Genomic DNA, 25,206 nt, shown 5'->3' with positions numbered 1-25,206 from the left:
TAATACTTTATTCGGACTCCCATGACAGCACCACGAGAGAATTACAGAGATGTAAACTAAATTAGGGAGGGACTACAGCCTGCAGCACCCTTAGCCTGAAGGTGAGATCTGAGGAGGCACCCATGTCTAACCGATAGTGGTTAAAAAAGGTAGAAGGAGATGACATATCTGGTCAATTGATACTCCCGATCTCTCTGCCCAGGATGATGCCATGGCACGAGTAGAATGCGCCCTCAGGTTCTGTGGAGCCGGACCGCCACCTGCTGTGTAGGCAAGAGAGATAGCCTCCCTAATCCACCTTGCTAACGTGCGCTTTGACACTCTATACCCTTTCCTGGGACCTTGGAAGGATAAAAATAATGCGTTCTCCTTCCTCCAAGGATCTGTGGCTGCTAAATATTTAAGTAGGCATCTCTTAACATCTAGAGTCTGAAGTCTTTGTTCTTTAGGATTGGTTGGATTAGGGAGGAAGGAAGGCAGAACTATCTCTTGTGTCCTATGAAAATGAGATGCTACCTTGGGAAGGTATGCCGGGTCTGGCCTTAGGATTACTCTATCCTGTAAGAATTCTGTGTATGGATGTAATCTGGAAAGTGTCTGTATGTCGCCTATTCTACGTGCAGATGTTATTGCTACCAAAAAGGCTGTCTTAAGTGATATCATCTTTAGTGAAGCAGAATCCAGAGGTTCAAACGGTTTCTCTGTCATGGCTGTCAGGACTAAATTTAAGTCCCAAGGCATACACCTATCTTTGAGTATGGGTCTTGATCTGGTAACTGCCTTAATGAATCTCGCTACCCAATGGTTACTGGCAATGTCGCATGCAAATAGGGCCCCTAAAGCTGAAACTTGCACTTTCAATGTGCTAGTGGAAAGGCCCAACTCGAGACCCCTCTGGAGGAATTCTAGGATCTGTTTTACAAGTATTCCATCCCTGATATTAAACTCACAGGTGGACTGGAATCGCTTCCAGGTTCTAGCATATATACCTGTGGTGGTTTGTTTCCTACTTTTTAGGAGTGTATTGATTACATTTTCTGAGAACCCTCTATCCCTCAATAGTGTCCTCTCAAACACCATGCCGTCAAACGGAGTCCCACTACTTGTGGATGGTTGACTGGCCCTTGGTAGAGGAGATCTGGAAGGTTCGGCAGTACCCAAGGATCGCCTACTGACATGGTCCTCAACCATGCAAACCAGGTCCTTCTGGGCCAGAAGGGGGAAATCAATATGACTCTTGCCCCGTCTTCCCTGATCTTCCTCACTACCAGAGGTAGAAGGTTCAAAGGCGGAAAGGCGTAAGCCAGCGAAAAGTCCCATTTTATTAGGAGGGCGTCCACTGCCAGTGGATTTTCCCTGGGATTTAGGGAACAGAAAGTTTTTTCCTTTCTGTTTTCCTTGGTGGCAAAGAGGTCCACCTCCGGTCGACCCCATTTGCGGACAATCTGATTGGGCCTTAAACTCAGACATCTACATTCTCCCTGCCTTAGGGCCCTGCGGCTTAGAAAGTCTGCCTTCACGTTGTCTTTTCCGCTGATGTGGAGCGCGGTTAAAGATAGAAAATTTTTCTCTGCTATCTGAAGGAGACGTTCCGTTATCCGCATCAGGGCGTTGGAGCGGGTTCCACCTTGGTGGTTGACATAGGCTACCGCTACCTGGTTGTCCGAAAGTATCCTCACATGATGGCCCTGTAGGATACATAATGAGTTTTTTAATGGCCAATTCAATCGCCAGCAGCTCCCTCTGGTTAGATGAGATCTCAGCATCGGAGTTCCACTGTCCCTGTACCACTATGTCCCCCATATGGGCCCCCAAACCCCAAGGACTAGCGTCTGTGGTTATTACGCGGGTTATCTGTACCACCCAGGGCACCCTCGAGGCTAAATTTCCGACATCGAGCCACACCTAAGAGATGTAATAGTTGAGGGGCTTAGCAATACCTGACCCTGCAAGAAGCCTTCTAAGGTTCTGCTATTAACCAGGACGTAATTCTGAAGGGCCCTAGTGTGGAATTGTGCCCACTTGACCGCTGGGATACATGAGGTTAGGGAGCCTAACAGGGACATGGCCTGCCTGAGGGTCATGGAGGGTCTATCGATTGCCCGAAGAACCTGGTGCTCTATCTGCTGTAATTTATATACGGGTAACAGACACTGCTGGGTTTCTGAATTTAACAGCAAGCCTAGAAACTTCTGGACCGTTAAGGGCTGAAATCGGGACTTTTCGTAATTTATAATCCATCCGAGGTTCTCTAATCTGGACTTAGCTTTTTTAATCTGAGATAGACAATGGTCCACTGAATTTCCCACAATCAAAAAATCATCCAAGTATGGGATAACTAAGATGTCAACTTCCCGTAAATGAGCCATAACCTCGGCCACTATTTTTGTAAATAACCGGGCGCTGCTGAGAGACCAAAGGGAAGGGCTCTATATTGATAATGACGGATTATACCGTCTATTGATACCGCCACTCTCAGGAACTGCTGGAAGTCTGCGTGGATGGGCACATGATAGTATGCGTCTTTTAAGTCCACTACCGCCATAAAACACCCTTCAAACAGCATCTTTATAGTAGAACTAATGGATTCCATTTTAAAGGTGCGTTTAACCAAAAATTCATTAAGGAAATGTAAATTAATAATCGTTCTGAATGTTTTATCCGGCTTTTGGATTAGGAATAAGGGAGAGTAGAATCCTCTTCCTCTCTCAGACTCTGGAACCTCTATCAGAACGTTTTTCAGACACAGGTTCAAGACCTCTGCTTCTAAAGCCGCTTGCTCGAAGGGTGAAGACCTTAAGGGTGTTGGTTTAAAGGTATCCCGTGGGACTTGAGTGAACTCCAACCTGAGTCCGGTGGATATCACATTCCGCACCCAGTCACTATTGGTGACCTGTAGCCATGCTGGGAGGAAGGATGACAGTCTACCCCCCACGGGAATTGCTAGTCATTGGTTTTGTCTTTTACGCTCTCTCGACGAGCGTCTGAACATGAAGCCCGTACCTCTTCTCCTTCTATCCTCTCATCTGGGACGGTCTCTATTAGGTGAAGGGTTACGTCTTCTCCCTTGACCGAATCTCCTCCTATTAAACGGACGACGGTAAGATGCGGACCAAAGGTTTGGGAATTTCTTTTTATCATCCCCAGCCTTCTCCAGTAATTCGTCCAGGACTGCTCCGAATAAATATTCCCCCTCACACGGGATAGTACAGAGTTTCGCCCTGGACTGAATATCTCCCGGCCAGCACTTCAGCCACAGGGCTCTCCGAGCCGCATTAGAGAGAGTCCTGCTGCCCTGGCGGCCATTCTGACTGCATCAGCCGAGGCATCCACTAGGAAGGCTACGCCATCCTAGTTTATTGTAAGGGCCCCCAGGATTGCCTGTCTAGATGTTCCCTGTTTTAACTGCGACTCTAACTGGTCCAACCAGACCATCATGGACCTGGTCGTGCAAGTCGATGCTACTGCTGGTCTTAAGGAACCGGCTGCCATCTCCCAGGTATTTTTAAGGAAGGTATCTGCCTTCCTGTCTAGAGGATCTTTAAGGGACCCCATTTCCTCAAAGGGTAGCGAGGATTTTTTCGGTGCTTTCGCAATAGCTGCATCTAATTTGGGGGCCTTGTCCCAAGTATTCATTGCTGTGTCGTCAAAGGGATATCTCCGCTTGAGGGCTGGTGGTAGCGACCCTCTTTTATCTGGCTTTTTCCACTTTCTGCGGATGAGATCCTGGATCTTTTCGTTTAGTGGGAAGACCCTACGCTTCCTCTGCTCCAGCCCCCCGAACATCACATCCTGCATGGATAATTGAGGCTTCGGCTCCTCCACCTCCATTGTTCCTCTGACCGCTTTTACCAGTTTGTCTACTCGGTCGAGCGGCAGGCAAAACCGACCAGAGTCCTCTTCTTCTGGAGGAGGACGAGGGAGATGAAATATGGGAGCCTTTACTTCTCCTCCACTCTGTCGAGGAATCCGACTCCACCGGGTCCTCACCCCTTACACTCTCTGGTTGGGACAGGGATCTTAGGGTTTCCTTCATCTCTGCCCTTACTATATCCCTTAAACACGCCTCTACTGCGGGCGATTCCTCCGCCACTGTCTGCTGGATACAGGGGGGACATAACTTTTTGGGGCATGAATCTGGTAACGGGCATGCACAGAGTGCACATTCCCTGTGTCTGGTTTTACTCGTAGCTTTCTTCCCCTAGAATAAAACACAGAAGGAGGCCCCGTCACTGAGTGAACATTCACGAAGATCACTTACCAGTGCCACAATCAAGTACCGGAGAATGAGGGGAATTTTTCTCAGTCGATGCTCCTGTCCGCCTAGCGGAGCTCTTATGACTGGTCACTTCGTCCCGGAAGCTCCTTACTGTCACGGGCCTCTTTCTTCTTCTGCTTGACCTGTCTAAGGTCATCCAGGGGCGGCAGTGAAGATTGTCGCTGTTGCCGCTATTGCTGCTGCTCGCTCTCCATTACTGGCTTGCAATAATGTGGCCAAGGCAAGGCACCCATCTAGGGTCCTGCCTATATACCCCTCCTCCGGACAGCAGATATCCTCCTGCCACGCCCCCCCCCAATAGGGCCCCCCTCCCCAGCTGGCGCCGCTTTCGGCAGGGGAACCGGCGCTTACCGGCGTCCTCCCAATGGGCGCCGCCATCTCGGGTCTCCACGCCTGCGCAGTGGCACCGCCGACCCGGAAGCGCCCCGAGGCTCCGCCCCCTGACGTCACCGCGACTCCGATGTGACCGGAAGTCACGCGGGACGCCCGGGCACTGCACTATGGAGCGCTCCCCGGCCCCAACGCTCTGCAGCCGCGCCGGCGCCCCCCCCCCCCCCCGACCACCGCGATCGCGCCGCTGGAGTTGGGAGTCCCAGGGGGTATACTCACCGGCGCGGTCTGCTTATGGAGACGGACCTCCTCCGGACGCCGCTCCCTGTTGTCTACGCCACCGCCGTGCCACCCATCCTGGGCCACCGTGGCGTCTTCCAGGAGCTCCGCACCAGGCCGAGGTAGGAGACCCCCTCGCTACCTGCACCGGCCGGCCGGCCTGGGATCCGGTCATCTGCAGGATCCCGTCCCCTCAGGAACAGGAAACCAACTGATGCGTGGGAGAGGTGCCACCCTTTTTGTATCTGTAGGTTTCCTGTTCCCGAAGGGCAGATCCCTTCTCTCGTGGTGCTGTCATGGGAGTCCAAATAAAAGGATGGTGAACTAAACCCTGGCATAGACTAGGTTACAATACCACAAGGAGCCCTGTAGGACAGAAGCCCTGGATTGCTGAAAAACTAATAGAAAATAACCTTTAGGATATGGATAAATGGGCACAGCATTGGGATGTTTATACATTACACGCCCCAAAGCCCACTGACGTCTATTCTAAATCAATAAATCCCTAGGCCTCAATTCAGGAGTTGAACCACTATTGAAACTAAAGAAAAATACAACTACTGTCTGGCAGGTAATCTCTCCTGCCATTAATAATGCTGGGTTCATCATCACACCATCTGGTAGAAAAGCATAAATCATCTGTAGCATGGCCTAGGGCGGTAGCTGCCAGTGAGGCATTTGTCTCCACTTTTCATGCCCCAGCGTGCAACATGAAAGAGTGGGTCCTACCTGGGTGTGTGAGTTGATGCTGTGAGTGTCTAGCGATGGTGGTGCTGGCTGGGAAAGGCCATTGTAACACTAATTCCGGCATACCTGTGAGTTAGCCCTTCCTCCTCCCGACAGGGATACCGATAAGCTCATCGCTGCAGCTACTTGGCAGCGCCTCCCTGTCCTTCCATGGTCCCCGTCCCCAATATCCTGTGCACTGCGCTGGGTCTTCTGGCTGTGCTCCCAGTCTCTTAAATGGGCAAGCCATTTTGTTTTTGTCACACCCACGATGGACAAGTCCATCTCACATTGCATGGTCCTCGCACATGCAAGATTCAATCCTGCCGTCTACGGCAAGTGTAACGGGCGCGGGGCAGTAGCCGTGGGCAAGGCACTTATCTCTTCCTTTCACGCCCTGGTACGCTATATGAAAGAGTGGGTCCTGACTGGGTGTGTGAATTGGTGCTCCGAGGGCCTCGCGCTTGTGCAGCCCGATTGTAGCCGGTGGTGCTGGCTGGTCAAGACCATAGGTTCCACAGTTCAGTAAAGGAAACTCTCATTCCAAAACACAGTCTTTACTGAACGGGAATGTACAAGGAATAGTGGGCACAGAGTTTTATGGGCGTTTGTTTTACAGTAAGAAGCATTTTCATTCACACAGTATCATTCCTCTGTATTCTACGCCAGGTCCGTTGAAGCATAATATTTTGCACTACTTTGTCACAACCTAGCTTGTCGCCACAGTCCTGATCAGCAAGATTCTCTACTTGCTCAGTGGCTCCGCATCCTATTTCTTTTACTATTGGCACCCTGGATCTACCACTTGGGACCCCTACTTGTTCCACAATATCAGTCATGCTTAGGTCTGTTACCTTCGGCGTTTTTGAAGCTCAGGGTTTCTCGTGACGCGTCGTCCTATCAAAGCACACCGTTTCGGAAGGCCACTGTGCCTTGTCAGTAACTCAAGTCCTCACTAGCCCTCAACTCAGTCTAACATTGGCAGCACTGCTTGCTTTACACTGTAAACACCCAACTAACTATTTACAGGAAGCAGTCACTTGCCCTAACACTATTGGCTAGACCCGACCCAAACAACCATCTTATAGGTGTGAGGCCTAACATCACGAATTAGTCTCACCTATCTTATACTACCTATTCAATGTCCTAAGCCCTAAACTATGTCTTGCCCTATGCTTATCGAATACTATACACAACGCAGAACCATATTACAGTACAACATACTTCACATGACACAATATACATACAAAGACACAAGACATAATACACACAACGTGATTGGCGTCTTCAGAGGTAGGAACACGACAGTCAGTGTCCATCATCTTTGCACATCACTCCTAATACGAGAGGAAGTTTTTACCCCCCTATTGATGAAAATGGCCTCAATAAATGCACATACCATCGGTCGTGCCATATATATATATATATATATATATATATATATATATATATATATATATATATATATATATATATATATACATATACACACACTCACTGGCCACTTTATTAGGTACACCTGTCCAACTGTGTGTTAAGACTTAATTTCTAATCAGCCAATCACATGGCGGCAACTCAGTGCATTTAGGCATGTAGACATGGTCAAGACAATCTCCTGCAGTTCAAACCGAGCATCAGTATGGGGAAGAAAGGTGATTTGAGTGCCTTTGAACGTGGCATGATTGTTGGTGCCAGAAGGGCTGGTCTGAGTATTTCAGAAACTGCTGATCTACTGGGATTTTCACGCACAACCATCTCTAGGGTTTACAGAGAATGGTCCGAAAAAGAAAAAAAATCCAGTGAGCGGCAGTTCTGTGGGCGGAAATGCCTAGTTGATGCCAGAGGTCAGAGGAGAATGGGCATACTGGCTCGAGCTGATAGAAAGGCAACAGTGACTCAAATTGCCACCCGTTACAACCAAGGTAGGCAGAAGAGCATCTCTGAACGCACAGTGCGTCGAACTTTGAGGCAGATGGGCTACAGCAGCAGAAGACCACACTGGATACCACTCCTCTCAGCTAAGAACAGGAAACTGAGGCTACAATTTGCACAAGCTCATCGAAATTGGACAGTAGAAGATTGGAAAAACGTTGCCTGGTCTGATGAGTCTCGATTTCTGCTGCGACATTCGGATGGTAGGGTCAGAATTTGGCGTAAACAACATGAAAGCATGGATCCATCCAGCCTTGTATCAACGGTTCAGGCTGGTGGTGGTGGTGTCATGGTGTGGGGAATTTTTTCTTGGCACTCTTTGGGCCCCTTGGTACCAATTGAGCATCGTTGCAACGCCACAGCCTACCTGAGTATTGTTGCTGACCATGTCCATCCCTTTATGACCACAATGTACCCAACATCTGATGGCTACTTTCAGCAGGATAATGCGCCATGTCATAAAGCTCGAATCATCTCAGATTGGTTTCTTGAACATGACAATGAGTTCACTGTACTCAAATGGCCTCCTCAGTCACCAGATCTCAATCCAATAGAGCATCTTTGGGATGTGGTGGAACGGGAGATTCGCATCAGGGATGTGCAGCCGACAAATCTGCGCCAACTGTGTGATGCCATCATGTCAATATGGTCCAAAATCTCTGAGGAATGCTTCCAGCACCTTGTTGAATCTCTGCCACGAAGAATTGAGGCAGTTCTGAAGGCAAAAGGGGGTCCAACCCGTTACTAGCATGGTGTACCTAATAAAGTGGCCAGTGAGTGTATGTATATATATATATATATATATATATATATATATATATATATATATATATATATATGTGTATATAAGGGAAGAAAAATCATGAAGTGATTTGTTTTATCCACAGCAACTAATATAGAACCTCAGTCCAAGTCAGAAAGGTGGTGAAAGAAAACTTCACACAAGAGACAGGCTGCATAACCAGTGCTGACTATATCCCCAAGACAATGGGTTTCAATTTGTACCTATACAAAAGAATTGTGTAGACATATGAATATTTTTTTATAATTTTTTTTTCTTGGTAACAAACAAGTTACAGCTTGGAAAAACAAAGGCCTAAAGATTAGTCCACTGCAATGTGCCAATTTATGAGGGCACAGCAAGAAATCTTCCCAATGATCTTTTACCCATAGTATTCAACAGTGATAAGAAGCCAAGAAGGTTTCTTTCTAAATAGAAAGGGTGACTCTTTACAGTAAGAGCTGTGAGACTATAGATTCTCTAGTGTAACATGGTACTGTAATGTTTGATTCCCAACAAAGAACAAGGAGGGCCTGGGTGCCTTTCTTGACAAATATATTACAGGTTATGGCCACTAGATTCTGTGATGGGACGTTGATCCTGGATCTAGTCTGACTGCGATATGTGCAGTTGGGCAGGAGCTTTTCCCCTAACATGGGGAAATTAGCATCTGCCTCATGGGGTTTTAATTCCACTCTATGGATCTATAGTATGTCATGTTCTAAACTATAAAATAGAATCCATAGTTTAGCAATTAAGGCCAGAGTCTGACAGAATGAGACAAATGAAGAAGGATCCAGAGGAAAAAGGCACCTCTAACCTGGGTCAAGGTTAGAAGCACAAGCCACGAGGCATGAAGCCTGGACCCATGAAGTGTATGAGGCAGGGAGGCCCAAGGCATATGAGGCAGAGAGGCTCGAGGAGTATGATACAGAGAGGCTTGAGACATAAGGTAGAGAGGCCCGAGGCGTACAAGGCAGAGAGGCCCAAGGCTAGAGACTCGGAGGCCAGAGGTGTAGGAGTCCTGAGCTATACGACACCCAAGCCCGGAGGTCAGAGCCTCAAAGGCAGAGGCAAGAGACACGAGGTGCACAAAGTATGGAGAAATAAGGTGTACGAGGCCTGGGGGCACAAGTTGTATGAGGCCATGAGGCACAAGGCTGCAAAACTCAGAGGTAAGAGGCCTACTGGCCCGAGACGCGCTTGGAGGCAGCAGGCTCGAGCCACACCCCGAGACCTGAACCAAGCCACACTCTGAGGTGTGAGGTCAAAGCCACGCTCTAAGGCATAATGCCCATGCTCCGCTCTAACACATGGCCAGAGCCGCGCCAAGGCGTGAGGCCTAAGACCAGAGCCATACTCTGATGTATGTGGTCAGATTCCCTCCCTGAGACTTGAGGTTTGAGTCGAGAGCTGTGTTCTGAGGCGAGGCCAAAGCTGCATCCTGAGGCATGATGCCCAAGGGCAAAGCCGTGCTCTTAGGCGTGAGGCTCGAGCTTCGCTCTGAGGCCCTTGGCCAGAGGTGCACGCTGAGGTGGCGAGAAAGTTGAGGCTGGAGCCTCACCCTGAGGCATGAGTGCGGCGCTCTGAGTTGTGAGACTCGAGTCCATTGCCGCGCCTTCGGAGTCGAGGCCAAAGCAACGCTCGGAGGCTTGAGGCACATGTCCAGAGTCGTGATCAGAGGTATAAGGCATGTGCATGTGGCCATGCAGAATACTGCAGTGCGCAGGCGCCGGACCTCTCCCGGTCCTTCGCACTGCAGGACTCTGCTCTGCCCTCAACAGGGCAGAGCAGTGCGCTTGTGCCAGAGCCGCGACAGGCAGCAAAGTCACTGTTAGAAGATGGGAGGCGCCGGACCACGACACCCATTGGACCAAAACCGGACCCGGACGGCCCCTGGGTGAGGTATAATATAACTCCTTTTTCTTCTCTTTCAGGTTACATAGGGGGCTTATCTACAGCATTACAGAATGCTGCAGATAAGCCCCTGGTGTCGATGCCGGCAGCTCAGTCGAAAAATGGGGTGACAGATTCCCTTTAAGGGTGTGTGCACACGCTGCGGATTCTGCTGCCGATCTGCAGCGGATTTGGTCCTGTGGGTCCGCAGCAGTTTCTGCTGCAGTGTACAGTACGATAAAAATCAATGGAAATTAAAAACCGCAGTGCAGACGGTGCAGATTTTTCTGCACGGATTTGCTGCGGTTCCAAAACCGCAGCATGTCAATTCTTTGTGCGGATTCCGCTGTGGTTTGTCACCTGCTCCATAGAAGATGTTGTGTCTGAATGGAGGTATATTTCCTCTTAGGTCCCCATAAGATTTAGTGTTAAGGAATACTGATGGGTGGGGGTTATTGCCATTTCTTGCTTCACAACAACGATTGGAGCTTCACTAATCTTACAAAGGGACAACCCAGATGTTACCAACCTACACTGTGGTAAAAGATGTCCTTTTCCCTCTAAAATTACTGTATTTTGTTTGACATGTGGGGTGACATCCTCCAAATTACTCAACTGTTTGTTGGCAGATTCTTTGTTAATCTTTTGATTTTTGTAGAAACTTGCGCGGGGGGCAGGACTTGGGCTCAATGGCAGAAGCAATAATTTAGTTCCCTGACCAGGACATTCTGAGGTCCCTGATTATTCAGAAACTTCAGATAGAATAGTATGATCGAGGGCTGAATTCATGTACCGTGAGGAATGATAGATCCAATTCCGTATCTGATATATCTGGGGAATTAGCTTTCTTAATGGTTTCAACACCTTCCTCATTTGCGGCCACCTTTTTCGGTGGAGTTGATGTAACACCATTGTTGGCTGCGATCCTACAAGCCCAATTTTTGCTTCACTCATCTTCAAAACAAAATGTAAACATTTGAGTGTTATTCAACCCCAAACGAGGACAATCATGAGGTCCCAGAATAAGTTAAAACTCTGAAGTTCAATAATGAGGCTCTGAGCAGCCATACACTGAATACAACCGAAGAGCAGCGGCCATGACATGAGGCAGCAAATTAAAGTCAAACCATGACACATAGCCCAGGTATGTGGCCTAACGTTAGCTTGGGGGGCCCGAGGCCTAGCTTACGTACCTGAAGAAAAATGTCAGCACCTGAGGCCCAAGGCCCAGCTTCAACACAAAGGCATGCGACTAGTATCATGGCAGAGGCCTAGCCCATCTAGACGACATTTACACAGTGCACTTATCTGTGCTGTCTCCACACGATCCTGTAATTTTACCCCTTCGTTCAATCTCATAACTTTCGCCTCCAGATTAGAGACAGGGGAAGTTGGTAAAGTCGAGAGCCCAACACAGATGGAAGCGGCTCTAGACCCATCTGTGTTCCTGTCCCTATATAGGTCCAGAGGAACATATTGGAAAAGGACCTTTTATTATACTCACTGACAGTGTGGTCTGGTCCAATGGGCGTCTCTGGTCTTGATTCGGCGTCTCTTCTCTTCTTGCGATCGCCGTTCTCCTTCCCTGCTTCATGTGAATAACGCATCCTACAAAATCTACAGTGTCTCAGTCTTGCTCCTGCATAGTCCCACTCCTTTCTGCCCTACCGAAGGCAGATCAAAGTACTGTTTTGAACATGTGTCAACTTTGCTTCCGAGTCACTGGCACTCTTTAGCTTTTTTCGCAATAATTTGCTCTGCCCTTCTCAGGAGCAAGATGGGGACATTGTGTCGATGACAAAGTAGGGAAGGAGGACAGCTATCGTAAGGAGAGAGGAGGCACTGGCTCAAGAGAGGAACTGGGGTTGAAACCTCAGCACCACAAAAAGAAAATGAAATGAGATTGTGGGTCTTGCTGCAGGGTTTATTTTGATCCGGCAAAGATCTCTTTCATGTCAAGAAGGAGTTCCATAGCTTACACCATGGGTTTCAAACTGCACTCCTCAAGGGCTGCAAACAATGCGTGTTTTCAAGATTACCTTAGCATTGCACAAGGTGCTGGAATCGTCATCTGTGCAGGTGATTAAATTATCACCTGTGCAATACAAGGAAATCCTGAAAACATGACCTGTTTGTGGCCCTTGAGGAATGCAGTTTGAGACCTCTGGCTTACACCCTGCTTGCAGCATTTCCTGATTCCCGGCTCCTGCTCCACACAAGTCCTCTTTGACAAGAAAGTATTAAGTTACGTACCGGTAACGGTATTTTTCGGAAGCCCATGACAGCACCACGAGAGAGGGGATCCGCCCTATAGGAACAGGAAACCTACAGATACAAAAGGGCGGCACCTCTCCCACGCATCAGTTGGATTACAGAGCTTGAGAGGCTACCATGGTTAGTACACAACATATGATATATACAACCTATCTACCCTATTTAACCGAATTATTTCATACCATCTCCCACCTATGGTGATTCTATAAACAATCTTCTAAAGGAGTGCACCTCTATACGTGAACAAGGGAGGGAACTAAGGGTGCTGTCATGGGCTTCCGAAAAATACCGTTACCGGTACGTAACTTAATACTTTATTCGGACTCCCATGACAGCACCACGAGAGAATTACAGAGATGTAAACTAACTTAGGGAGGGACTACAGCCTGCAGCACCCTTAGCCCGAAGGTGAGGTCTGAGGAGGCACCCATGTCTAACCGATAGTGGTTAAAAAAGGTGGAAGGAGATGACCAGGTGGCCGCCTTACATATTTGATCAATTGATACTCCAGATCTCTCCGCCCAGGATGATGCCATGGCCCGAGTGGAATGTGCCCTCAGGTTCTGTGGAGCCGGACCGCCACCTGCTGTGTAGGCAAGAGAGATAGCCTCCCTAATCCACCTTGCTAATGTGCGTTTTGATACTCTGTATCCTTTCCTGGAACCTTGGAAGGATAGGAATAATGCGTTCTCCTTCTTCCAAGGATCCGTGGCTGCTAAATATGTCAGTAAGCATCTTCTAATATCTAACGTCTGGAGTTTCTGCTCTTTAGGGTTGGTTGGGTTAGGGAGGAAGGAAGGCAGAACTATCTCCTGTGTCCTGTGGAATTGTGTTGCTACCTTGGGAAGGTATGCTGGATCTGGCCTTAGGATCACTCTATCCTGTAAGAACTCTGTGTAAGGAGGCAATCTGGAGAGTGCCTGTATGTCGCTCACCCTACGTGCGGATGTTATTGCTACCAGAAATGCTGTTTTAAGGGATATAATCTTTAGTGAGGCGGAATCTAAAGGTTCAAACGGACTTTGTCATGGCTGTAAGGACTAAGTTTAAGTCCCACGGTACGCATCTGTCTTTGTGTATAGGTCTCGATCTGGCCGCTGCTCTGATGAACCTTGCTACCCAATAATCTTTTGCAATATCAGCTGCAAACAGGGCCCCTAAGGCTGAAACTTGTACTTTTAGCGTGCTTGTGGAGAGACCCAATTCGAAACCTTTCTGGAGAAATTCCAGAATCTGTTTCGTGGGAATTCCATCTCTGATGTCAAAGTGAAAGGTGGACAGGAAGCGTTTCCAGGTCCTAGCATAGATATTAGTGGTGGTTAATTTTCTGCTTCTTAGGAGGGTGTCAATTAAGTTCTTGGAGAACCCTCTATTTTTTAACAGTGACCTTTCAAATACCACGCCGTCAAATGAAGTCCCGCTACTTGTGGGTGGCTGACTGGCCCCTGGTAGAGGAGATCCGGAAGGTTCGGCAATACCCAGGGATCGCCTATCGACATGGTCCTCAACCATGCGAACCAGGTCCTCCTGGGCCAAAAGGGGGCAATCAGTATGACTCTTGCCTGATCCTCTCTGATCTTCCTGACTACCAGAGGAAGAAGATTCAATGGTGGGAAGGCGTATGCCAGAGAAAAATCCCATCTTATCAGTAGGGCATCCACCGCCAGGGGATTTTCCCTGGGGTTCAGAGAGCAGAACAATCTTTCTTTTCTGTTTTTCCTGGTGGCAAAGAGGTCTACCTCTGGCTGGCCCCATCTGCGGACAATCTGGCGGTAAATATTTTTGTTCAAGGCCCATTCTCCTTGTCTTAGAGCCTTGCGGCTTAAAAAGTCTGCTCTTACATTGTCTTTTCCGCTGATGTGGAGCGCGGTCAAAGATAGACAATTTTCCTCTGCTATCTGGAGGAGCCGTTCTGTTATCTGCATCAGAGCGCTGGAGCGGGTTCCACCTTGGTGGTTGACATATGCTACCGCTACCTGGTTGTCCGAGTGTATCCTCACATGATGGCCCTGCAGGTAGATAATGAGTTTCTTGACTGCCCGCTCTATCGCCAATAGTTCTCTCTGGTTGGATGAGATTTCAGAATTAGAATCCCACTGGCCCTGTACCACTATGTCCCCCATATGGGCTCCCCAACCGAAGGAACTTGCGTCTGTGGTTATAATACGGGTTATCTGTGTTATCCAGGGCACCCCTGACACTAGGTTCTCGCTCTCAAGCCACCATCTCAGTGATGTAACAGTTGAGGGGCTTAGACACATCCGACCTTGTAAGGAGCCTCCAAGGGCCCTGCTATTAAACAAGACGTCGTTTTGAAGGGTTCTGGTATGGAACTGTGCCCACCTTACTGCTGGGATGCATGAAGTTAGAGAACCTAACAGGGACATGGCCTGTCTGAGGGTCATAGATGGATTATCCATTGCCCGAAGGACCTGCTCCTGTATCTTTTGTATTTTATCTAGTGGTAGCAGGCACCGCTGAGTGTCTGAATTTAGTATCAACCCTAAAAATTTCTGTATCTTTAAGGGTTGGAGTCGGGATTTTTCGTAGTTTAAAATCCATCCCAGGTTTTCTAACCTGGATTTAGCTTTTTCTATCTGGGATTTACAATGACCCACCGATTTTCCTACAATCAAGAAATCGTCTAAATATGGAATGATTAAGACGTCCACCTCCCGTAAGTGAGCCATAACTTCGGCCACTAACTTTGTAAAAACCCTGGGTGCTGCTGAGAGACCAAAGGGAAGGGCTCTATACTGAAAATGACGTACTGTGCCCTCTACTGAAACTGCCACCCTCAGGAACTGCTGGAAGTCTGTATGGATAGGTACATGATAGATTTGAAAGACGCGTACTATGACTGCCATAAAACAACCTTTAAACAATATTTTTATTGTTGTATTAATGGACTCCATTTTGAATTTATGATTAATCAAAAACTCGTTAAGGGAACGAAGGTTTATAATCGTTCTGAATGTGTTATCAGGCTTCTGGATTAGAAACAGGGGAGAGTAAAACCCTCTTCCTCTTTCAGCCTCTGGAACCTCTACCAGAACATTTTTCTGACATAGGCTCAAGACTTCCGCTTCTAAAGCCGCTTGTTCGAGATGAGAAGATCTTAAGGGGGTCAGTTTAAAGGTGTTCCGCGGGATCTGGGTAAACTCCAACCTAAGCCCGGTGGATATTACCTTACGCGCCCAGTCACTATTCGTAATCTGTGACCATGCCGGGAAGAAGGATGACAGTCTACCCCCTACGGGAACCGCTAGTCATTGGTTTGGTTTCTTTTGATCTCTCGACGAGCGTGTAAACATATAGCCCGTACCTCGTCTCCTTCTGTCTTCCCATCTGGGTCGATCTCTAACAGGCGAAGAGTTGCGCCTTCTCCCCTGGCCAAATCTCCTTCTACCAAATGGGCGACGGTAGGACGCTGATGAAAGGTTTGGAAACTTTTTCTTGTCGTCCCCCGCCTTTTCAAGCAGCTCGTCTAGGACAGTCCCAAACAAATATTCGCCCTCACATGGAATCGCACAGAGCTTTGCTCTGGACTGGATGTCTCCCTGCCAGCACTTTAGCCACAGGGCTCTGCGAGCTGCGTTAGAAAGACCTGCTGCTCTGGCGGCCATTTTCACTGCATCCGCTGAGGCGTCTGCCAGGAAGGCTGCTCCCTCTTGGATGGTCGGTAGGGCCCCAAGAATTGTCTGTCTTGATGTACCCTGCTTTAGTTGTGACTCCAACTGGTCCAACCAGACCATCATGGACCTGGCCGTGCACGTTGAAGCCACTGCTGGTCTTAAGGACCCGGCCGCCATCTCCCAGGTGTTTTTTAGGAAAGTATCAGCTTTCCTATCTAAGGGATCTTTAAGGGCTCCCATGTCCTCAAATGGGAGCGAGGATTTTTTTGATGCCTTCGCAATGGCAGCGTCTAATTTGGGGGCTCTGTCCCAAGAACTTACTGCCGGATCGTCGAAGGGGTATCTCCTTTTGAGGGCTGGTGGTAGCGACCCTCTTTTGTCTGGTTTTTTCCACTCTCTGTGGATCAGATCCTGTATTTTTTGATTCAACGGAAAGACTCTCCGCTTCCTCTGTTCCAGCCCACCGAACATGACATCCTGCATGGATAAATGGGGCTTAGGCTCCTCTACCTCCATTGTCCCTCTGACTGCTTTGACCAGCTTATCTACCCGGTCAAGAGGCAGACAAAATCGCCCCGAGTCCTCTTCTCCTGAGGAGGACGAGGGAGATGAAGCCTGGGAGTCTCTGCTTTTTCTCCACTCTATCGAGGAATCAGATTCCGCCGGGACCTCGCCCCTTAGACTTTGCGGCTGAGACAAGGACTTTAGGGTTTCCCTCATTTCTACCCTGACAATGTCTCTCAAACTCGCCGCTACTGCAGGCGACTCATCTGCCACCGTCTGCTGAATACAAGGGGGGCACAATCTTTTGAGGCACGCATCCGGTAATGGGCATGCACAGAGTGCGCATTCCCTATGCTTATTTTTAGTTGTAGCTTTCTTTCCCTAGAAAAGAAAAAACACAGAAGGGGGGTCCCGTCACTGAGTGAACTTTCACGAAGATCACTTACCAGTGCCACAATCAAGTACCGGAGAACGAGGGGGATTTCTTTCGGTCGATGCTCCTGTCTGCCTGGAGGAGCTCTTACGAGTGGACTGGTCACTTCGTCCCGCATTACTGTCACGGGACCCTTTCTTTTTCTGTTTGACCTGCCGAAGGTCATCCAGGGGCGGCAGTGATGTTTGCCGCTGCTGCCCTTGCTTCTGCCGCTGCTGCTGCTGCTCTCGATCGCTTTCCATTACCACTGCTGCTGCTGCACACTGCTGCATGTAGTAATGTGGCCAAGGCAAGGAACCCTGCCCGGGTCCCGCCTAAATACCCCCTCCTCCGGTCAGCAGTATCCATGCCGCGCCCCCCCCCTTAATGGAGCTCCCTACCCCAGCTGGCGCCCGAACTCGCGCCATTGGTGTTTCCGATGGGCGCCGCCATCTTGGAATTGCCGCGCATGCGCAGTGGCGCGCTGACCCGGAAGCGCCTCCTCCGCCCGCCCCCTGACATCACCGCTACCCCGGAAACGCCGGAAGCCCCGCGGGACGCCCGGGAGCTTCGGAGCAGCGCCGGTCGCAGCCCCCTGCACAGCGCTGCCACCCATGTGCGCCGCCGGAGCCAGAAATCCCCGGGGGGGGTATACTTACCGGCGGCGGCTAAATTCCTGGAGACGGCCATCCTCCGGACGCCGCTCCCTGCTGTCCACGCCACCGCCGTGACACCCATCCTGGGCCACCGTGGCGTCTTCCAGGAAATCCGAACCAGGCCGAGGTAGGAGACCCCCTCGCTACCGGTGTCGGCTGGCCGGCCTGGGATCCAAATCTTCTGTAGGATCCCGTCCCCTCAGGAACAGGAAACCAACTGATGCGTGGGAGAGGTGCCGCCCTTTTGTATCTGTAGGTTTCCTGTTCCTATAGGGCGGATTCCCTCTCTCGTGGTGCTGTCATGGGAGTCCGAATAAAGAGAAGTTACAATTTACGTTATTACTGTACTGTACTGTTACTGCAACAGATGTCCTTGGCAAAGACGTCCATGGTCGAAATGTTGGATGAGATCTGTTTTTGACTCCTTGCAGTATCAAAATAAATTTACACTGCAGCAAGACCCACAGTCTAATTTCAATTCATATTCTGGTGCTGAGGTTCCAACCCCAATTAGTCTGGACCATGCGTCCCTTCCTCAAGCACACAATTCTTTCAAAAGGACAGTGTTCCAGTCTTTCTCTTTCTAATCGGCTCAAGAGAGGAAGGAACAGATCAAGACCAGAGACGCTGATGGAACCGGACCACGTCGACTGAGTATAATAAAAGGCCTTTTTTGTGATCTGCAGAGTGGATTTTTACAGCATTCTAGTATACTGTAAGAGGCCCTAATGGTGGTGGCCGTAGTTTACATGGCCAAAACCTGGTGACAGATTCCCTTTAATTATATCCCTTTTTTTGTTTTGCTGACTAAATTTTGAAAGACATTTAAAAAATTTCTTACAGTGCCGTACTAAAAAATGAAATAATTACGGTTACAGTTAAAAAAAAAAAAAAAAAAAAAAAAAAAAAAAAAAAAAAAGAAAAAAGAACATGTTATACAAGTAGGAGGAGAGGATTCAGATTTCTTTCCTTATTTACAGATAGGACGTTCTATTCAGTCTTAAATCCAGCTTTTAATTTGGGGGAACATATCCTTTCAAGGATTATTAATTGTCAAGTGAAATCTGTGAAGGCAGAATTAGTTCCCTATAAAACATTTGATTAATCGACTTTCAGAAAAGAATAAATTCTGGATTGACCTTAAACAATGGAAATAATTGTAAATTCTGCTAATGTTCTCCTCTACGTCACATGAGAATGTTCCAATTTATGGTTATTCGCAGGATGAACCGTCCCCGGCTTTTATGCAGAATATCGGATATATTGAATGTACTAAATGCCCCAAGTGTAACTCAGAGGCAGCAGATCTATCTCATATGTATTGGGACTGCAGGGAAATAAGGGAATTTTGGAAACCAGTTATCAAATTTGTTGCTGAGAGGCTGAATATTGTTTTGTCATTTTATTTTTTAATTGTCAAAACGGAATGTCCTACTAAGTGTCACGTCGCTGTCAGACTCAGGGCCTGCTGTTCCGGCTTCAGCCACTAGGAGGCGCCGGACTGGCACGTCGCCGCCAGACTCTGGGCCTGCTGTTCCGGCCTCGGCCACTAGGAGGCGCCGGTCTGTCACGTCGCCGTCAGACTCGGGGCCTGCTGTTCCGGTCTCGGCCACTAGGAGGCACCGGACCGTTACTTCGCCGTCAGACTCGGGGACGGCTGTTCCTGCCTCGGCCACTGGGAGGCGCCGTGGTTCGCCCGTGGGTGATGGTGGTGGCAGAGAAGGGGCTCCTGCGCAGGCATCTGGTGGGCGCAGGCTCCGCCCCTCTGTCAGTCATCAGGGGGTTACTGCATCACCATCTGGCCTAGTCCTGGGGGTGGTCCTAATGACATAATCAGTCCGGGAACCTGTGAGGGATGACCTGATCCCTCAAATACCTTGGGACTGGTATTGCAAGCCGCCGGATATATTCTTGGTTCCCCTGCGTGCTACTGTGTGCTTTGCTATAGTTAACTCTGACCTCAGCCTGGATTTCTGACCATTCTATTGCCTGCCGTTTTTGTACCTCTGCCTCTCTCCCGATTTTTGACGCTGACCTTAGCTTGGATTCCTGGCCCTTCTACTGCCTGCTGATTTTGTACCTTTGCTGCCCTCCTGGTTTTTTACTGAGCTTGGCCTGGACTTTAGACCCCTCTTCTGCCTGCTGATTTTGTACCTCTGGTGCCCGCCGGCCTCCGACTCTTGCCTCCGGACCACGATTACGGGTTTTAGTTTTAACCCCTTGACGACCGTTCTGCTCTGGTCCACTGCTCTCCTAGACAGCTACCCCCTGGGCCTTGCTACAATTCCAGATCCCTGTATAGGGGTTAAGGGTCTCGGGGTTACTCGGGGCGCTGTTCCTACTGCAGCCCAGATTCGCAGACGGTCGTCACACTAAGGATCTAATTACTTCATGAATATTATCTGCAAAAGGAACTATTTTTAAGGACTGGATAACTTCTAAAAATACATTTTTCTAACAGCTTGGGCTGAGTTACAAATCACAATAAATTAATTCCTGAAATAAGTAGAAGCAAAAAGTTTAGGAAACACAGGCATGAATTATTGATTGAAGATATAAATAACTGGTGTCTCGTCATAAAAGCAAGACCCACCTTACGGATTATATTTTTCTTCACATGATTTTCTATGTTAGCACATTCTACCGTATTTTTCGCTTTATAAGACGCTCCGGATTATAAGACGCACCCCAAATTTTGAGGAGAAAAATAAGAAAAAAAAATATTTTTCAATAAAATGGTGGTGCTTCTTATAATCCATGCATCTTATTGCTTACCCGGGGTGGTGGCTGCGGTGAAGCGGGGTCCCAGGGTCGCTGCTGGAGGAGGCAGGAATGGGGTGATGCTGCAGGCATGGATGAGGGGGGCTCCGATGTGCGGTGTGCCGATGCGGGTGTCTTGTGCTGCTGCGGAGTCGGAGTCCAATCCACCGCACAGGGAACCGTGGAAGTGCCGGTGCTCTGGCCTGTCACAAATTGTTCTCAGAGCCCCAGGCAGCGTCGGGCAACCACGTAGCACCGCTGGGCACCGGAGACACCCGCAGCGCCGGCCAGCAACCGCCGGGTACCCGGAGACACCCCCTCATCCCAGCCTGCGGAGTACACCAACGGTATCGGTAAGGCATGTACGCATTGTAAGACGCACCCCCATTTTCCCCCCAAATATGGGGAGGAAAAAAGTGCGTCTTACAAAGTGAAAAATACGCTGTCATTTGGCTTTGCAGTTTAGAGATCTGGGAAGATAAGGGTCAGCATCTTCTAATTCCAGAGGGGAGGGTGGATCTTCTGGACTGTAAGCTCTGACCGAAACAGGTTTCACTCCAACAGAAGGACTTCCAAAGTCTAAAGTAATGGGCACAGTTTTTGTTTAGGAGGTGAATGGTGACTGCTTGATTATGATATGGCCGGACTACATCAAAAGTAAAGTAGTCACATCCAGTGAGTGAGAAAAAGAATCTGTGACTTCTCTGCATTTAGAGGTTACTACTCACCTGGGTAGTCATATGTAGGAATCTCCACTTTACACCACTCATCACCCCTCACATATGTCTCTGTAGTATTAATATGGGTCAGATCTTCACCCTGAAACAAATATTGTAAAAGTCACAGACAGATGGAGAAGTCACATCTATGATCAGCTCTAATCCTGCCATCTCCACCGTTCTCATTACACAAGTATAAAACACTAGATTATGGCCCGATGCTATCGCATCGGGAGGATGCGATAGCATCACACCCCTTGCCATGTTAACCCTCAACACACACACACTCCTCTCACCTTTCTCCATCTCCACTCACTCTTTCACTCCACATAAAACCCTTTCTCTCACTCCGTCTCTCATACTCATGCCGTCATCGCCGCTGCTCCACGATCCCCGACATCTTCTTCCACCGGCGCCATCCTGGATCCAACGTTGTCCACGCCGGCGACATGCTCTTGCGGTGACGCCATCTTGAGTATCGTGAAATCCCGCGATACTCAAGATGGCGTCGCCGGAAGAACATGTCGCCGGCATGGACGACGTCGGGATCCAAGATGGCGTCGGCGAAATCTCGCGCGTTTTTGCCAACGCCATTTTGGATCCCGACGTCGTCCTCGCCGGCGACATGTTCTTGCGGCGACGCCATCTTGACTATCGCAGGATTTCGCCGATTCAAAATGGCGTCGCCGCAAGAACATGTTGCCGGCGTGGAGGACGTCTGGATCCAGGATGGCGCCGGCGAAAGAAGATGTCGGGGGATCGTGGATCAGCGGCGATGACGGCGTGAGTATGAGAGACGGAGTGAGAGAAAGGGTCGTATGTGGAGTGAAAGAGTGAGTGGATATGAGTGGAGATGGTGAAAGGTGAGAGGAGTGTGTGTTTTGAGGAGGAGTGTGTTGAGGAGGAGTGGTGTGTTGAGGGTTAACATGGAAAGAGGTGTGCGGTGACATCACCGGTTACAACTGGACGGAAGTTGTTACAACCGGAAGCTGCTTAGGGCATTTATTATTATAGATATAATACTGGTGGAGAAAACAAGACTGAGTACAAGACCTTCACAGCCATCTACACATCATAGGGGAGATCTCATGACATTTTCTCTTCATCTACCTGATGATCCTGATGAACAGAAGGATTTTCTTGTTCACAGTCCTGAAGAAGAGGACGGGGACATCTCTCTGGTGTTGTCCTCTTACCGGATAGAACTGGAGGAAACACATACAGGGACTGAATTCATTCTTTATATACAGATAATTATAGGCCATGTGTATTTAGTCCTGTCTATTACCTGGTGATGTGAGGGGCTGGGGAACCTCCATCATGATGTCCTTGTACAGATCTTTGGGTCCTTGTAAATACTCCCACTCCTCCATTGAGAAATAGATGGCAACGTCCTGACACCTTATAAGAACCTGACACATACAATGATACCGTCATAACCCTGATCCCTTCATAGCATTGAAGTATAATGTCCCAGCAGTGTCACCTCTCCAGTCAGCAGCTCAATCATCTTGTAGGTGAGTTCTAGGATCTTTTGGTCCTTGATGTCCTCATGTATCAGGGGGTGAGGTGGAGGCCCCGTTTTTGGGCTCTGGGGTCTTCCCCATCCCTCAGACACCGGGGCCTGGCAGCGCTCCCTAGAGGTCTTCTTCACTACAGTGTAATCCTGGTTATGGAGAGAGACATTAATAAATCTCACTACAGACATTTCCAGAGTCCTCACCTCTCCAGTTCTGTCCATCTGTTATTCCCATAGATAAGAATGATGTAATGTGACGACACCAGAATCTCTCACCTCTCCAGTAAGCCAGAAGAGGATCTCTAGGGTGAGGTGTAACATCCTCTCCACCATCGTCTCCCTATCCATATCCATCCTTGATGGGTAAATCAGGAAAATTCTCTCATATAGAAGATCTCCACTGGGAAGATACGATATTGTAGGGACCTGAATTAGAAGAGGACGATGTAATGTAACATCATAAAGATCCCATATAATAATAAAAAATACTCAAGATAATAAGGGGAAACATACAGTATGAGGAGATATCGTGCATGGACTGAAATAGAAGTAGCCCCGCCAGCAATCCCCTGTTCAACCACAGCTCTGCCCATTTTGGACTTGGTGAAACTGGTGTGAAACCGCCAAAACTCCACGCTGTGCAAATATTTTGCGACTTTTCAAAGCAATTTATGTCAAAATTCTGGCATAATGGCTTTGATGAATCGCTCCAATGGTGTTGATTTTTAAAATGTTACTTTTTTTTTTTTTTTTTTTTCAACAAATAAGTCAGCGTCCAATATGTCACATCTGAAAGAGAACCTGTCATACGGATTTTGGAAAGTAAAGCACAGACATGGTCATATTGGTGGTATAATAAACTGATAACTGTGGTAAAGAAATACTTTTAGTGTTTTTGTTTAATCAGTGTTTGAAGTTCTCCTGTAATCATATCTTCGTGCACTGGGGCGGCATGTGGGCCGGGCCTTTTCTTGGTGCTCCGGCCCCTTAGTCATCCTCCTATTTTCCATCAGTGACCTGTCTCCTATTTTAAATATGGCACCGGCACAGTAATTAATGTTTTAACCCTCTGACATTTTATGCAACTTTACATCATCACAAGGGCTCAATCGTTTCCACGGCAACCTGGGGTCGTCATAATGACCTCCAGGTCTGCCAGCTACGGTGGCCTGTTTAAGCCACACCAGGAGTATGATGGGTATAATGCATTGCAGCGCTTTTGCATTGCAATGCATTATAATAGTGATCAGAGTAATACAAGTTAAAGTCCCAAAGAGGGACTATTTAAAAAAAAGTTTAAAAAAAATGAAAAAAAAAAAAAAAACCCCACACATTCCTGAATTGCGGGTTTTTGTTCATTCTGCCTCCCAAAAATCAGAATAGACAGCGATAAAAAAAAAAAATATATGTGCCCGAAAATGGTACCAATAATATTGTCCACTCATCCCACAAAAAATAAGCCATCACATGACTCTCAGGAGAAATCTTGAAAAATTATAGCTCTCAAAATATGGCGATGAAAAAAACTTGTTTTTGCAAAAAAGCGTCTTTTAGGGTGTGACAGTTGCCAAACATAAAAACCCGACATAAATATGGCATCGCTGTAAGGGCACCTACTCGAAGAATAAAGTCGTCTAATCTCTTATGCCTCATGAGGAATGGCGTAAAAAATAAAACCAATTCTTCACCTGCAGTTGATTTGTTCTTTCTGCTTCCCAAAGATCGCAGTAAGGCTTGCCTCATATTTATCATACGCTCTATGCTGAGCGCTTACACCAGGGTTTCTGAGTAAATCTTTGAAATACGCGCATTCAGACAGAACCTCCGGTGGAAAATTCCCTATAATGAGGCAATTGGAGACGCTGTATTTGCCTTTTTAAGCGTGCTGTCATGCAGCGGTAGCACCCTGTGCAGTGATGAGGCAGTGACCCAGCAAAGTTCTTTAGGAAAACGTCTTATTAATGTTCAACTCAAAAAAAACACAGCACACAATATCCTCCGGATCACAGTCGGGATCCATATCCTCCATTTTAAAGTCACAAAACATGCCAGTCCACCTCCTGGGACCCGTTGCCGTGGGCGACTGCACCGCTGTATACGCTGTGGGTGCCAGGCCTTCCAGCTGCCTTGGCTGTTTGGCTCCACTGCCCTGTGTTGCCTGACACAGGTGGAGTTATGCAGAGACAACTGCTCTGAACTCTAGCAAACACCAGACTGACCCTGAACCTGACACACCAAATCCCTATACTGCAGGGTTTTTAACTAGCAACTTGTGGCATTCAGAAAACCTTGGTCGGGAAGCAAACAGACTGCATCACTTCCATCTCTGAGGCTGAACATCTGTCACCCCATATGGGCACATGACAGTGCATCCGCATGACCCTGTGCCACACCAGTCTGACACTGTACTGAGCAGGGCTGTGGAGTCGGAGTCGGAGTCGTGGAGTCGTAGTCGGAGTCGTGGAGTCGGTATACACTTTGTCCCTAATTTGGCGACCCCTATG

General features: G+C 48.3%; 1 protein-coding gene across 1 annotated transcript in view; it reads right to left on the bottom strand.

Annotated features, from left to right (window-relative positions):
• Window positions 1-25,206, bottom strand: part of LOC141051102 (oocyte zinc finger protein XlCOF8.4-like) — a 55,009-nt gene that overhangs the window by 16,764 nt on the left and 13,039 nt on the right. Inside the window, exons 2-6 of the mRNA XM_073547980.1 lie at window positions 22,979-23,128; window positions 22,670-22,849; window positions 22,472-22,595; window positions 22,294-22,388; window positions 21,193-21,283 (exon numbers count right to left, since the gene is read on the bottom strand). Coding sequence (XP_073404081.1) covers window positions 21,193-21,283; window positions 22,294-22,388; window positions 22,472-22,595; window positions 22,670-22,849; window positions 22,979-23,128 — 640 coding nt within the window. The remainder of the gene's footprint in view (window positions 1-21,192; window positions 21,284-22,293; window positions 22,389-22,471; window positions 22,596-22,669; window positions 22,850-22,978; window positions 23,129-25,206) is intronic.

The sequence above is a fragment of the Dendrobates tinctorius genome, unplaced genomic scaffold (assembly GCF_039654945.1).
Source record: "Dendrobates tinctorius isolate UK_male_01 unplaced genomic scaffold, ASM3965494v1 ptg000155l, whole genome shotgun sequence".
Taxonomy (NCBI): domain Eukaryota; kingdom Metazoa; phylum Chordata; class Amphibia; order Anura; family Dendrobatidae; genus Dendrobates; species Dendrobates tinctorius.
The sequence above is the reverse complement of the archived record's forward strand: the minus strand, read 5'-3'. Positions and strand labels throughout refer to the sequence as shown.